The sequence below is a fragment of the Carcharhinus amblyrhynchos genome, chromosome 5 (assembly GCF_965287045.1).
Source record: "Carcharhinus amblyrhynchos chromosome 5, sCarAmb.v2.hapA, whole genome shotgun sequence".
Lineage (NCBI taxonomy): Eukaryota > Metazoa > Chordata > Chondrichthyes > Carcharhiniformes > Carcharhinidae > Carcharhinus > Carcharhinus amblyrhynchos.
In genome coordinates this window covers 51,700,028-51,716,188 of record NC_137328.1, presented here as the reverse complement: position 1 = coordinate 51,716,188, position 16,161 = coordinate 51,700,028, and the positions used below count along the sequence as shown (strand labels likewise).

Sequence of the window (16,161 nt, the reverse complement as noted above, 5' to 3'; positions counted from 1 at the left end):
TTTGGCCTTAATGGCCACTCAGTAGTGAAAAAGCGAAACACCCAGGGACTGCATGCCAATGCATATTTATATATGTCATATGTTTATACTGAAAAATTGAATGTAAGCACGTGTTGGGTTTGTACCCACATCCCCGTCCAGTCAAGGGAAGGAATACCTCTCCAATCCCTCCCAATCATATAGCAGAAATAGTTGAAAAACCGAACAGGGATCGGGGGAGATATGATAAAATGGAAATCGGCTGGCTAGGAAATGACTAGGTTTTTGGCTTGGTACCAGCCTGCTTATAATCATACCTTGCCTCCTCCCTCCATTATTGTCCCCTCGAGTGATGTGCGAGGTTCCCTATGTTTTAGTAAATCAGGGAAAGGAAAGTTGATGGGGCAAAGTAGATTCAACCTTACAGCTGAGTGACAAGGACCAGAAGCAAACCTATCTAGCAAGGGTATGTTTGTTCTTGATTTGTCCAGGGTATGGAATATAACCTCAAATAGCTCATGGGCACATACTTCCCCAACACCCTGGATGACACTGGCTGATGATTTTAGGCCTATAATGGAACATATTTCAAATGTGGCACTAAAGCATACTCGTGGCTTCCTACCAATTGGAGAGGATCCTGTTATCTGGGATATGTTGTACCCTACATGTACCACCTACCCTCCCTTCAGCATTACCCCTTGTGAGTCAAAAGAGCCATTAGCAGAACCGATGATGGCCTTTATGATGGCCTTTCCAGTATATGGAAAGGGCAGGGCAGCCAACAAACTGATTCTTATGGCCTCAGCATTGGAACAACTGGCAAACATAACAGCAGCAGAAGCCAGGGCAACTGGACAGGTACTGGCTGAGGTCTTGGCTGAGCTGGTGGCTGTACGGACTGTGGCATTACAAAGTCGACTGGCTTTGGATTATCTGTTAGCCTCGCAGGGAGGGATGTGGGCCATTGTAGGTCAGGAATGCTATATTTATCTCCCAGATGCCTCTGAAAGTATAACCAACCTGGCCGACCATATTACGAGGCAGGCTATTCAAATTCAAGAGATTGGCCATGAATTTCATGATTGTGATCCACCGGGTTGGTTGGGTCACAGATTATTTGATTCGATCTTTAAGGCCTTCATGCTATTGCTACTACTGCTCCTGGAGATAGGATTGCTTGGTTGCTTGTGTGAATGCATTTTTAATCAGGTCATGGATATACCTACTTAAGATATGACAAAAGGAGGGAATGTGAAGTTGTACAAATGAAGTAATGGCATGATGGGAATATTGGTCAAATAGTTGGTATAAAATAAGGAAAGCTGGCCAAGCTATTCCAAAATGCCCAACCTCTGTAAGACCTGATAAGGTGACTCCGCATAACCTAAGACCGTATGAGTAAGTCAAGATAAGGTCAAGGATGAAGGAATCACCAACCTTCTTCTGTTCTATCAAAAGACAAGATAAAAGTATGAATGATGAGATAAGGAGTTCTAGGAGGTCAGCAGGCTGTACCATGATTTATGACATTGCTTATAATGCTACCACTGATCGAATTCCTGAATAAGTTCTGGTCACGCAAACTGATAATCATTATGTATAAATACCGAACTGATTCTTTATGTAAGTGCAAACTTGAGAAGGAATTAGCAAGTCGTAATGACTGTTCTCCAAACTCAAGTTACTGCCAATACTGCATGCAGTCTTTCGTAAATAAAGACTAGTTATTTTGTTGGAAGTACTTTTGTTGAGCCTTACTATCACAGTTAAGAAGCAGGAAATTTTGCACTTCAACATTAAAAAACTTTGATTTTCTCTCTCACTACTTACCTTTAAAGGAAGGTGTTTTGATTTCTCCCTTTGTAAGTGGTGGCGTATTTTCCTCAACTCTTGAGTTTGAAATGATCTAGTTCTCTATTAATAGGGAGGTGATGACCTAGTGGCACTATCGCTGGACTATTAATCCAGAGACCCAACTAACATTCTGGGGACCTGAGTTCAAATCTTTCCGCGGCAGATGGTGGAATTCGAATTCAATAAAAAAATCTGGAATGGAGAATCTACTGACGACCATGAAACCATTGTCAATTGTCAGAAAAACCCATCTGGTTCACTAATGTCCTTTAGGGAGGGAAATCTGCTGTCCTTACTTGGTCTGGCCTACATGTGACGCCAAAGCCACAGTAATGTGGTTGACTCTTACCTGCCCTCTGAAATGGCCTAGCAAACCACTCAGTTGTAACAATCGCTACAAAGTTTCAACAAAGAAATGAAACCGGACAGACCACCCAGCATCAACCCAGGCACCGGAAAAGACAGCAGCAAAACAACAGCCCTGTCAACACTGCAAAGTCCTCCTTACTAACACCCGGGGGCTAGTGCCAAAATTGGGAGAGCTGTCTCACAGACTAGTTGAGCAACAGCCTGACATAGTCATTCTCATGGAATCATACCTTGCAGGTAACATCCCAGACAGCACCATTACCATCCTGGATATGTCCTGTCCCACTGGCAGGACAGACCCAGCAGAGGTGGCGGCACAGTAGTATACAGTCAGGAGGGAATTGCCCTGGGAGCCCTTAACATTGACTTAGGGCCCCATGAAGTCTCATGGCTTCAGGTTAAACATGGGCAAGGAAAACTCTTACTGGTTACCATGTCCCGCTTTCCTTCGGCTGATGAATCAGTATTCCTTCATGTTGAACAACACTTGAGGGAAGCACTGAGGGTGGCAAGGGTGCAAAATGTATACTGAATAGGGGATTTCAATGTCCACCATCAAGAGTGGCTCAGCAGCAGCACTACTGATTGAGCTGGTTGGGTCCTAAACAATATAACTGCTAGACTGGGTCTGCAGCAGGTGTTGAAGGAACAAACAAGAGGAAATAGCATATTTGACCTCATCCTTATCAATTTGCCGGCTGACAGTATCAATAAGAGTAACCACTGCACAGTCCTTGTGGAGGTGAAGTCCCGCCTTCGCATTGAGAATAGCCTCCATCTTGTTGTGTGGCACTATCACCGTGATAAATGGTACAGACTTCGAACCGATCTAGCAACGCAAGACCAGGCATCCATGAGGTACTGTGGGCCATCAACAGCAGCGGAATTGTACTCCAGCAAAACCTGCAACCTCATGGTCTGACAGTTCTCCCACTCAACCATTACCATCAAGCCATGGGATCAACCCTGGATCAAAGGGGAATGCAGAAGGGCATGCCAGGAGCAGCACCAGGCATACCTAAAAATGAGGGGTCAACCTGGTGAAGCTACAAAACAGGACTACTTGCATGCCAAATGGCAAAAACAGCAAGTGATAGACAGAGCTAACTGATCCCACAACCAAAAGATCACATCTAAGCTCTGCAATCCTTCCACATCTAGTCAAGAATGATGGTGGACAATTAAACAACTCACTGGAGGAGGAGGCTCCACAAATATCCCCATCCTCAATGATGGAAGAGGCCAGCACATTAGTGCAAAAGAAAAGGCAGAAGTATTCACAACAATTTTCAGCCAGAAGTGCCAAGTGGATGATCCATCTCGGCCTCCTCCAGCAGTCCCTAGCATCTCACTTACCAGTCGCTGGCCAATTCGATTCACTCCATGTGATATCAAGAAATGGTTGGAGGCACTGGATATTGCAAAGGCAATGGGCCCTGACGACATTCTGGCAATAGTACTGAAGACTTGTGCTCCAGAACTTGCTGCTCCCCTAGCTACAGTTACAACATTGGTATCTACCAAACAATGTGGAAAATTGCCCAGGTATGTCCAGTACACAGAAAGAACAAATCCAACCCAGCTAATCACCACCCAATCAGTCTACTTTCAATCATCAGTAAAGTGATGGAAAGGGTTATCAACAGTGCTGTCAAGCAGCACTTACTAAGCAATAACCTGCTTAGTGACACCCAGTTTGGGTTTCGCCAGGGTCACTCAGCTCCTGACCTCATTAAAGCCTTGGTTCAAACATGGACAAAAGAGCTGAATTCCAGAGGTGAGGTGAGAATGATAGTTCTTGACATCAAGGTTGCATTCGACCAAGCGTGGCATCAAGGAGCCCCAGCAAAACTGGAATTAATGGGTATCAGGAGGCAAATTCTCTAATGGTTGGAGTCATACCTGGCAAATAGGAAGATGGTTGTGGTTGTGAAGGGTCAGTCAGCTCAGCTCCAGGAGATCTCTGCAGGAGTCCATCAGGATAGTGTCTAAGGCCCAACAATCTTCAGCTGCTTCATCAATGACCTTCCCTCCATCATAATGTCAGAAGTGGGGATATTCGCCGATGATTGCACAATGTTCAGCACCATTCACGACTCCTCAGATACCGAAGCAGTCCATGATTAAATGCAACAAGATCTGGACAATATCGAGACTTGGGCTGACAAGTGGCAAGTAACATTCACGCCACACAAATGCCAGGCAATGACCGTCACCAATAAGAAACACTCTCACCACCGCCCCTTGACATTCAATGATGTAACCATCACTGAATCCCCACTGTCAACATCCTTGGGGTTACCATTGACCAGAAGCTCAACTGGACTTACCAAATAAACACTGTGGCTACAAGAGCTGTTCAGAGGCTAGGAAGACTGTGGCGAGTAACTCACCTTCTGACTCCCCAGACCCTATCCACTATCTACAAGGTACAAGTTGGGAGTGTGATGGAATACTCCCCACTTGCCTGGATGGGTGCAGCTCCAACAACACTCAAGAAGCTTGACACCATCCAGGACAAAGCAGCCCATTTGATTGGCATCACATCTACAAACAGTCAATCCCTTTAACACCAACACTCAATAGCAGCAGAGTTTGTACTAGCTACAAGAATGCATTGCTGTAATTCACCAAAGATCCTTAGACAGAACCTTCTAAACCCACTTCCATCTAGAAGGACAAGTGCAGCAGATAAATGGGAAGACCACGACCTGCAAGTTCCTCTCCAAGCTACTCACCATCCTGTCTTGGAAATATATCACCATTCCTTTGCAGTCACTGGGACAAAATCCTGGAATTCCCTCCCTACCGGCATTGTAGGTCAACCCACAGAACATGGACTGCTGCGATTCAAGAAGGCAGCTCACCATCACCTTCTCAAGGGCAACTAGGGATGAGCAATAAATGCTGGCCAGTCAGCAATGCCCATGTCCCATGAATGAAGAAGTAAATAAATAACACCACAACAAATTTGAGATGAGATCAAATAAGAGGCTAGGATTATTTTATTCACACTCAAATTGCAGGAAGGGATTTTGCTATGCCTGCCCGTCTTACACTCATACAATCAAAGAGGGATAAGGAAAAGAAAAGGATACAGGGCAAAGACCCCAATAAAAATAAGAATAATTATAAGACAAAGGCAAAATACTGCAGATCTTAGAATCTGAAACAAAAAGAGAAAAAACTGGAGAAATTCAACAGGTCCGACAGCATCTGTGGAGAGAGAATAGAGCCAATGTTTCGAGTTAGAATGACCCGTCGTCAGGGTCACCTTATTTAAAGGGCAGCTATTTAACTTGCCGATAAGATGATTTAAACTGACTTCAGTTCATGCAGACTTACTGTTCAAAGTCTGTCTGTTCCGATTTTCAGGCCTACTTTGATTCAGGCAGCCAGTGCTCCAGTCACAAATGGGGACATAAATAAAAAAGTGAGCTGGCAAAACTTTGGAATGTTTCAGGATGTGTGTAGTAAGTTGCTGCATTTGGCAGAGTGTTGCTGCTCCTTCACAAAGAGGATGGTAGATTTAGTGACTTTTCACACAAAGACTGCGACAGGCTATAGTTTTAGTGCCTTTGAGTTGCAACACAGCAAGGAGATGGCGCAGGGTCTGTGGAGAGGAGGGGTTGTCTAACAGAGGGGAAAGAGAATGTGACAAGCAGGAGGCATTAAAGGGGGTGCTTTCACTCTGGATGGGTTGCCCCTGGGTGCATACTCAAACTCGTTTCCTTTAGATGGCATCTCCTCAGTACCATTTTTTCATCATACTCCACTTTCCTATTCATCAGCAATGCCCCTTCACAGCATCTTCTTCATAAAAGCCTTGCAATGAAAGCTCCCAGAATAACATTACCATCACATTTTCATTAAAATAATAGATCCAATTTTCCAAGTAAGAGTGGACCTTTATGCATTCTCTTAGAGCTTATTCTGATTGGAATGCTGCTGACTTTAAGTTTAGGAGACTTTCAGGACAACTTTGAGCAGCTCTGCATCTTGAAGGCCCAGCTACAGTTTGTACTACCTTCGCCTGGATAGCAACAGTGTGAGCTGGTTGGCTGAGAGACAATAGCAAGAACACTAATGATGATGGTGGAAGCAGGAATGCTTTCATCCTGAGAAGACAACAGATTTGTGCTTCACAGTGCTGCTCCAGGGAGGTGATCTGCTGAAGGGCAGATGGCCGGACTGTCACATGAGTCTGCATGCTGCTTTGAACATTGAGATCCATAGTTTGACAACAGCAGTCTGAGCTAGGGTGGCAACAAGCATGAATCTCATGGTCTTAGCCTGAGCTGCAATGGAAACTGACCCATCAGATGCTGCATCAAGGCTGGGACTTAAAACGTTGTCATGGAGTTGGCCATGACTTCCATGCCAGAAAGAAATGGACTCCAAGGCTGCGTGATGCCCCACGTCATGATATAGCTGGGCTTTTTCACACTCTGTAATAATAATAAGTTGCTGGCTAGCATCTTGATGTGCATGTTCAACACCATTCCTGTATGCCACCTATCCAAGTCCCCATCTGAGTCCCTGCAGCAGAACCTGTCTGCCTTGTCCTCTAATGAGCTTTTGCATAAATTATCCTTCCCCCCAGGCTTGACTGAAGCCCTCTCATGCCCAATGACCCACCGCATGTAGATCTGACTCAATACTAGTCTCTAATGTTTGCTTAGTGCCAGGTGGCTGTGAGTGTCAGATTGATTGATGGTGCTTTTTCCTTGGTGTCACAGTGCAGTTTTTTCTCTTTGGTTGCAGTGGCTGGACAGCTGGGAATTCTCAAGTATCTGAAAGCAGCAAATCAGAAGTTTGGAGTGAGGGATGGGGAGGGATAATGGATTGCAAAGAACAAGGCTCCCTGGTCACACCATTGTGTTAGAAATCAGAATGAGGGTAAGGAGGAATTTGGAAAGTGGCACATGCAGTAACACACCATCATCCTAAAAGATCTTGGTAATGGCAGATGCTACAGGCTCTGTTGCCTCATGATGCACAGTACGAGCTACTCCATCAGGTTCAAGGGATGAGTGTGAGCCTATTTCTGCCTGTCTGTCTTTGCTCCCTTCTACTGTGGGCAACTTGGTCCTGCAAGAGTGGCAGAGTGCCAGTGATTGTGTCTGTTTGGGTGATGTTCCAGCCATAGCAGAATAGCTGGATTGTGAATTGTGACACTGCCTGAAAACAGGCCTTAATGAATATTCAGCCCTCTGTCCTTTGTACCAGACAGCTAAACATAGCAGCAGTTTTACCAGCGAGGTTTGTTTAAGCCTCCAATTACAGTAAATTTGGTGAGAATTCAATTTTCCTGTCACTGTCTACTAGACAAAATGAGTTGCAGTATTCACAATATTATAGATTTGTATAATATTGTATAAAAATAGATGTGTTCAAATTGCATGGTATATTTTCACGTCTTAATATGATCCAGTATGTTAATTTCTATTTTCTTTTATGCTTTCCAACATTGAATCCCACGGAAGGCCCGATCAAGCAATGACATTTAATTTTATATCTAAGAATTGTCACTTGTTACAAAGAGCACATTTGGGAAGCATTAAAGTTGAGTGATCTCATTGATAGTTTGAATGGCACAAACTGTGATGGAAGTTTATAATCATTATCTGAATTACCGGGTTATATCTTTCAATTCACTTTCCGATACCTGGATATATTGGGGCTGAATTGTATAGACAAGTAACAGCAGGGAACTTTGAATAATGCTGCACTTATTGGGGAATTACAGGAACGCTGTGTTTACAGGTAGCACGTGAGGCTCTCTGCCAATGGCATGCAGTTCAAAAATTAGTTCTGCGTACAAACACATGGAGGATGGGATTTTACAATAAAATTCACCTGAGGTCAATGAACCTTCCTATGGTCTGCCCCTTGCTCTCTCTAATTCCTGTGGCAGGGTGGGACGGTAAAATACCAGCCACCGTGTTCCTCCCTTTCATAATAAATGGCCTTCTGGTTGTTCAAATTGACCATTAAGTGGTGGTGAGGATGATATACTCTATAAATTGCACTGCATCACAGGTTGCTGGTCAGTATGCCCAAGCCAATGCTACCTTTACAAAAATGGCATCTTGTGCTTAGCTTCCTGGTATTTCTATTGGAGTTCTGCATTTGCATATTAATTGTCCATTGATCTATCCACTTCTAGTAATTAACCACACAAGTAAGCTTGTAGTACTCTTGGGGGAAAGGTATTCATTGTCTAAACTGTATATATCAGGGAAAAATCACAGGTTTAACTGTCACCTTAGTTGGAGCAGTGTTTAGGCCATTGAGGTTGGCCCTTATTCTCTGCCCAATCCAATAGTGCAGTCAGCCTAAGTTCACATTCCTTATTCACTGTTGGAAAGTGTGCATGCATGTATGTTTAAGTAAAGATGAAATGTAGCTTGGTTGCAATACCTCTTGCAGTAGTATGTGGTCATTTGCTGTTTGAAGTTTGCAAATGCAGAATTTCCACTTTGGCACGGTGGTGATGTCAATGGTAGTATATATCAGAATAAATCAGTGCCTTCGGCAGGGGAGGAGAGAAAATTGGCAGGCGACAGGGCATGTAATTTATCTTTTACTGTGTTATAACATCATCCCAAGATTATAACTGAAAGGAACCCCGGAACTGGAATATAACTGAGGTTACAGATTAACATAAGTTATACCTGAAGTCTGTGTTCAAAAGCTTGACATACTGTAACATATTAAAACGTAACCCAAAATCCAAGTGTAAAAGGCTAGTTAAGCATGAAGTTGGTAAGCTCTATATAAAAAAGTACAAGCGAGGGAAGTGGGAGATCATAAAGACAAATTATATTTCTGTAACATTTATAAAAGCACACATTTAGCTTTTAAAATAAATGTAATTATTTTGAACCAGATGTTCGAGGTTACCCAGACTCTTAATGGGTTTCTTTAAACATATCAGACAGACCAGTCGGTAGTTTGGAAGTAGCGTTCCTTTCTCCAGTGTTTTGGGCTATTGACCCATTTTTCCAGAAATAATTTGAAACAGAGGGACTTTTAACAAGTGGTTTAAACAAAATATATTAATGTTATTGTTAAAAGGTGGCAGGTTAATATGTTACAAGCTAAAGTGTGATCATAGGCTGTCCTAATCAACAGGCATATCACAGCCATTGTGTTGTGAAGTCTTTATTTCTGACTGCAAATAGAGAGAGAGGAGGGCAGTTATTCAGGCCATTCAACAGCAATTTGCAAGGACACATACTGGTCAGAAGCGAAGTCAGAGAAACAGTTGAGCATTATATGACATAGAGTCAATCTACTGATGTGCAAATAAGTGAATCTGATCATAAACATTGCTCTGTATATTCATGTGCTATAAAATAAAGCAACTTAATAGCTGGCCTTGTCTCACTAAGTGCTCGATCAGTTTACCTTGGCAGGAATTGAAGAAACAACATCCCTTGCAAATAAAATAGGAATATCCAATTCCATTCAAAGAACTGGCACAAGCACTGTGGCACAAGGGGCTGAATGGCCTTCTTTGTGCTCATGACTCCTAAATGTAAGTTGCTCAGGCTACTTAACATAGAACATAGAACATAGAACATTACAGCATAGTACAGGCCCTTCAGCCCTCAATGTTGTGCTGAGCTATATCCAATCACAAGATCAAGCTATCCCACTCCCTATAATTCTGGTGTGCTCCATATGCCTATCCAATAACCGCTTGAAAGTTCCTAAAGTGTCCAACTCCACTATCACAGCAGGCAGTCTATTCAACACCCCACCCACTCTTTGAGTGAAGAATCTATCTTGGACATCCCTCCGATATCTCCCACCATGAACCTTATAGTTATGCCCCCTAGTAACAGCTACATCCACCCGAGGAAATACTCTCTGCACGTCCACTCTATCAATCTCTCTCATCATCTTATAAACCTCTATTAAGTCGCCTCTCATCCTCCTCCGCTCCAAAGAGAAAACCCCAGCTCCCTCAACCTTTCCTCATAAGACCTACAAGCCAAACCAGGCTGCATCCTGTTAAATCTCTTCTGCACTCTCTCCAATGCTTCCACATCCTTCATATAGTGAGGTGACCAGAACTGAACACAATATTTCAAATGTGGTCTCACCAACGTTCGGTATAGCTGCAGCATAACCCCACGGCTCTTAAACTCAAACCCCCTGTTAATAAACGATAACACACTATAAGCCTTCTTCACAACTCTTATCCATTTGAATGGCAACCTTCAGAGATCTGTGGATATGAACCCCAAGATCTCTCAGTTCCTCCACATTCCTTAGAACCCTGCCATTGATGCTGTAATCTGCATTCAAGTTTGTCCTACCAAAATTAATCACCTCATACTTATCAGGGTTAAACTCCATCTGCTACTTTTCGGCCCATCTCTGCATCCTATCAATCTCTCTTTGCAGCCTGCAAGAGCCCTCCACCTCATCCACTACTCCACCAATCTTGCTGTCATCAGCAAATTTACTAACCCACCCTTCAGCCCCTTCTTCCAAGTCATTGATAAAAATCCCAAATAGCAGAGGACCCAGCACTGACCCCTGTGGAACACCACTGGTAACTGGCCTCTAGTCTGAAAATTTTCCTTCCACCACCGCCCTCTGACATCTATGATATAGCCAGTTACTTGTCCAATCGGCCAAATTTCCTTCTATCCCACACATCCTTTTCTTCTTCATGAGTCTACCATGCAGAACCTTATCAAACGCCTTACTAAGATCCATGGATACAACATCAACTGTACACTTAGTTACCTCCTCAAAGAATTCAATCAAATTTGTGAGGCAGGACCTACCCCTCACGAAACCGCGCTGACTATCTCGGATTAAACTGAATCTTTCCAAATCTTTTAAATAAAGAGTAAATAGCACAACCATACCCAAGAGACTACGTAAGGCAAGACACTAAGCTTATAATGTTGATGATCATTAACCAGAATCTCTAGCTGCATTTTAACACTGGGGCCTCAGCTTTTTACCATTTATATAGATGATCTGGAGGAGGGAACCGAGTGTAGGGTGTCGAAATTTGCTGATGACACCAAGATTGGGGGAACGGCAAATTGTGCGGAGGGTGTGGAGAGTCTGCAGAAGGATCTAGATAGGCTGGGCGAATGGGCCAGGAAATGGCAAATGGAATTTAATGTTGGCAAGTGTGAGGTGGTCCACTTTGGTGGGAATAATGGTAGGAAGGACTATTACTTACGTGGCGAAAAACTGCAGCAGGCGACGGTGCAGAGGGACCTCGGGGTCCTTGTGCATCAGTCGCAAAAACCCAGCTTGCAGGTGCAGCAGGTGGTCAGGAAGGCGAATGGGATGCTGGCCTTCATAGCGAGGGGGATTGAATATAAAAGTAGGGAGGTCTTGCTGCAGCTGTATAGGGCATTGGTGAGGCCGCAGCTGGAGTACTGTGTGCAGTTTTGGGCGCCGCACCTGCGCAAAGATACTTTGGCCTTGGAGGGAGTGCAGAGGAGGTTTACTAGGCTGATGCCGGAGTTGAGGGGGTTGAGCTATGAGGAGAGGCTGAATAAACTAGGCTTGTACTCGTTAGAGTTTAGAAGAATGAGGGGAGATCTCATTGAGACGTATAAGATGATGAATGGGATGGATAGGATAGAGGTGGAGAGACTCTTCCCGCTCAAAAAAGACAGTAGGACTAGGGGGCACAGCCTCAAGATAAAGGGGGGTGCGGTTTAGAACGGAGTTGAGGAGGAACTTCTTCACTCAAAGGGTGGTGAATCTCTGGAATTCTCTGCCCGTTGAAGTGGTGGAGGCTGCCTCGCTAAATATTTTTAAGACGCGGGTTGATGGGTTTTTGATAAGAGAGGGGATTAAGGGTTATGGGGAGAGGGCGGGAAAGTGGAACTGAGCCACGACAGATCAGCCATGATCTTATTGAATGGCGGGGCAGGCTCGAAGGGCTAGATGGCCTACTCCTGCTCCTATTTCTTATGTTCTTATGTTCTTATGTTATGTTGGCTTGTCAGTCCTTGCAGCCTCCTTCCAAAGGACTCATGGGGCTGCCACATGAACATCACTGGTCCAAGTTACTTTGTCACATTTTAGAACAAAAATTCAGGCAATTTTCATCAAAGAACCCTACAGCCTTTTTCAGTGAGCAGGTTAATCAACTATATCTTATAGGGGAGAAGTGTATCTTGAAAGTAGATGGGGAGAAACTATCCACGCTTGTGAAAGGATCAAGAATGAGAGGGCAAAGATTTAAAGTAATTGGCAAAAGCAGTTTTATAAAAGCCATATGTGCAGTAAGTGATTAAGGTCTGGAATGCACTGCCTGAGAATGAGGTGGGGGCAGTTTCAGTTGTAGCATTCAAAAGGGAACTGACAATTTTCTGGAAAGGAAGAATGTGAAGGATTATAGGAAGAAGGCAGGGGAATGACACTTGGTGAATTGCTCATTTGGAGAGCCAGTATGGTCATGAATGGCCGAATGACCTCCTTCTGCTCTGTAACAATTCCATGATCCACCTTCTTTGATTTGATTTGATTTGTCACATTATTGGTATATAGTGAAAAGTATTGTTCCTTGCATGCCATACAGACAAAACATATTGTATTGAGATTCTTATTCCTTAAGGTTGTTAATTGTTTTAAGAAATTTATTAAATGTTAAATTTTACAATTTTATTTTTCTCTTACTTTTCATTTCTGCTTCCTTTTCTATTCTATCTTAATCCAGTCTTTGTTTCCCCTCTTTATTTCTCTTGATTTGCCATGGAAATCACCATTCTGATCCACTATTCTTCTTGCTCCTTCGTCTGTTTATTTCACAATCATCTATCTAATTGTAAGCTGATGTACTGTGTGATTCATTTTTCAGCAAGGTCCCAGGTTCCCTGTTGCTCTCACTGCATCACTATTGGGTCACACTCACAGCAACTGTGCAGGCAAAAAATGTTAAAACTGAAACGTGGAAGAACAAGCATACCAACAGGGCAATGCTATGAGATGCCCCACTGCAGCAAAACCTTAGCCAAAACTTACATTGAAGGAATGATAATAACAGAATCATAAAAGATTTATTGAGCAGTCATCCATAGTTGACTATCACAAATTAATAACACAATGTATAGAATCATAGAACCTTACAGTGCAGAAAGAAGCCCTTCGGCCCATTGAGACTCAATGGGCCAAAGGGCCTCCTTCTGCACTGTAGGGTTCTATGATTCTACACTCACCACAAACCCACCCAGGCCCTACTCCCATATCCCTACATATTTTACCTGCTAATCTCTCTAACCAAGCATCTCAGGACACTAAGGGGCAATTTTTAGCATGGCCAAACAACCTAACCTGCACATCTTTGGATGTGGGAGGAAACCGGAGCACCCGGAGGAAACCCATGCAGAATGTGGGAGGAGGATTTCCCACACAGACAGTGACCCCAGTCAGGAATCGAACCCAGGTCCCTGGAGCTGTGAAGCAGCAGTACTAACTACTGTATTACCACGCCGCCCAAAAGACTGAATGCCAACGGTTCTGACATAGTTGGAAAGAGAATAAGATCTGTACTTACTCATATCAAAGACATCTGTTTTTAAGCTGTCTTCATTATTGGTCACTAATTCACAGGACCCTGTGCTGATGCTGGGCTCTACTTGCAATAATGCTAGAGCCTGGAGATCTAGATGTTGAGTGTTGACGTAAGTTGGAGCTTCTCCACCTTTGGATAATGAAGGTTTTACCTCTGGCTGGACGTATAAATCACTTGAGGACCCTGTCAGATTTCAAATAAGAATTGTAAGGAAGGCCTATTATAAATAAAGGGATAGAAATTCCATAATTTGGAGGATTTGGAATAATTCTGGACCCAATAGACTTCTGGTCCATATAACTCCCATAAAGGAAGTGGGCACTTCTTGGGCTGATCCTCATAACATTACAGAGAAACTTTAATATTCTCTGGGAAGATGCTAGAGGTTATATTAGGAATTTCACACAACTTATTTAATAATTAATGTCACAAGTAGGCTTACATTAACACTGCAATAAAATTATTGTGAAAATCCCCTAGTCACAACACTCCAGTGCCTGTACGGGTACACTGAGGGAGAATTTAACACGGCCAATGTGCCTAACCAGCGCGTCTTGTGGACTGTGGGAGGAAACCGGAGCACTTGGAGGAAACCCATGTAGACACGGAGAGGACATGCAGACTCCACACAGACAGTGACCCACGCTGGTAATTGAACCTGGGTCCCTGGCGCTGTGAGGCAGCAGTGCTAACCACTGTGCCACCGTGCCACCCCTCATCAATCAATGCTTGCAAAAAGCAAATATAGGCCATGATTCTCCCATCCTGACCTTCAACTTCCCTGGTGAATCGGGGTGGGAAATCCGCATTGCCAGCCTTTTTCTGGGATTTGCACATGCGCCGGAAACACGTGTACATCTTCCAGAGTCGGCGAGCAGTCGCAAGCCAGACCACACTGGAAACCAACGGGAAGGCAGGTAAATAATTTAAACCTTTTTTTAATATGTTTTAAATGTCTTTTAAATCTAATTATCAGGAACTTACCGGTTCCGCTTGAATCTCCCACCCCACCAGGAGTACTTCATTCCAGCGGGGTTTAGAGCAGCTCCCCATGTTCAGGGAACTAGCAGGAGACCCCACCAGAATGAGGGGGGGGTAATTGGGGACCCCAGGGGGTCAGGCAGCAGGGGGTTTGTGTCCCCTGGGCATGGGCACCCTGCCATTGCCAGCCTGTGCCCCCTGGCACTACCCAAGGGGCAAAATGCCCATGCCTGGGGGCACCTTGACACTGCCCACTGGGCATCAGGCAGGGCCAAGGGGCTGAGGCCTATTGTAGGCGTGGCCTAGGGGTGATTGGTGGGAGTGAGGGGGGGGTCCCTGCTGCCACTCTGCATTGGGATCAGTCTGGGATGGAGGGTAGTGACTGGGACGGATTGGGGGGTGTTGGTTTGCCATGGAGGGGCCTGCTTTGTGAGGGGATCTGACCCCGGGGCGGTTAGCAGAGGGAGGGTGGGTCTGCTGGGGTGAGGGTGGATGGGGTGATCGCCACTGGGTGGGCTGGACATTGGGGCACTTGGGGGCAGGGGGCTGTCAGGGTTGGCCCAGGAATTGTTGTTGGGTTGCGATCAGGCTGTGTGTGTGGGGGGGGGGGGGGTGCGCAGCATTGCGGGGGTCCCTGGCTGGCCACTGATCAAGCTGGCCAGCAAATGGGAAGACTGGTAGATCGGGACCACAGCACATGCGCAGAGTTCTGGAGATATCAAACTCTGGTGTAAATAGGCCCCACCCCCTGAGGTTTTAATGATATTCACGATCAGGACCTCTGCATTGCACAGAGTGGGGAGATTCGGGTAAGAAGCTAAACTGACAAAACAGTCAGGATCTAGAACAGTTCTCCTGCCAATTCAGCACTTTTGGGAGAATCACAGCAGTAGGTTCCATTGTAGTTTTACTGAGGAAAGAAAGTAAAGGTTATTGATCTCAGAAGATTCAAGTAATTCCTGTAATAATGTTGTCCATCTTTGTGTCAAGATGGTGCTGACTTATTGTAATCAATGAATAGTACTGGGTATACTGGCTGCAAACAGCATTTTTTACAATTAGTGGACAAAGCTGATGTAATGTCTACAGTCCACTAATGTGGCATGGATTTATTTTACTCCCCATGCCCATTTTCAGGGGTTAGCTAATTTATAGCCCATCTACCTGCAAACGGTACATTCTGCACTGAACAACTGACCACAGTGGTCAAGGAGATTAACCATGAGGAAAGTTTCAAAACAATTAGTATGCAAAAAGAAATAGTTAAAAGGGAAATTCTGAAAGATATAAAAATGGTAAGTTTTCCATACAAAAGATCTTAACTAAAATTTTAAATGGCACCAAGTAAATGCAGATGACTACTCAAAGTATAGGAAAGTAAAATCAGGAAGCGTAAGTGGAAATTAGTG

At 44.2% G+C, this 16,161-nt stretch overlaps 1 protein-coding gene across 1 annotated transcript in view; it reads right to left on the bottom strand.

Annotated features, from left to right (window-relative positions):
* The window catches only part of shc3 (SHC (Src homology 2 domain containing) transforming protein 3), a 235,110-nt gene that overhangs the window by 44,312 nt on the left and 174,637 nt on the right, over window positions 1-16,161 (bottom strand). Inside the window, exon 10 of the mRNA XM_080188764.1 lies at window positions 13,754-13,954. Coding sequence (XP_080044890.1) covers window positions 13,754-13,954 — 201 coding nt within the window. The remainder of the gene's footprint in view (window positions 1-13,753; window positions 13,955-16,161) is intronic.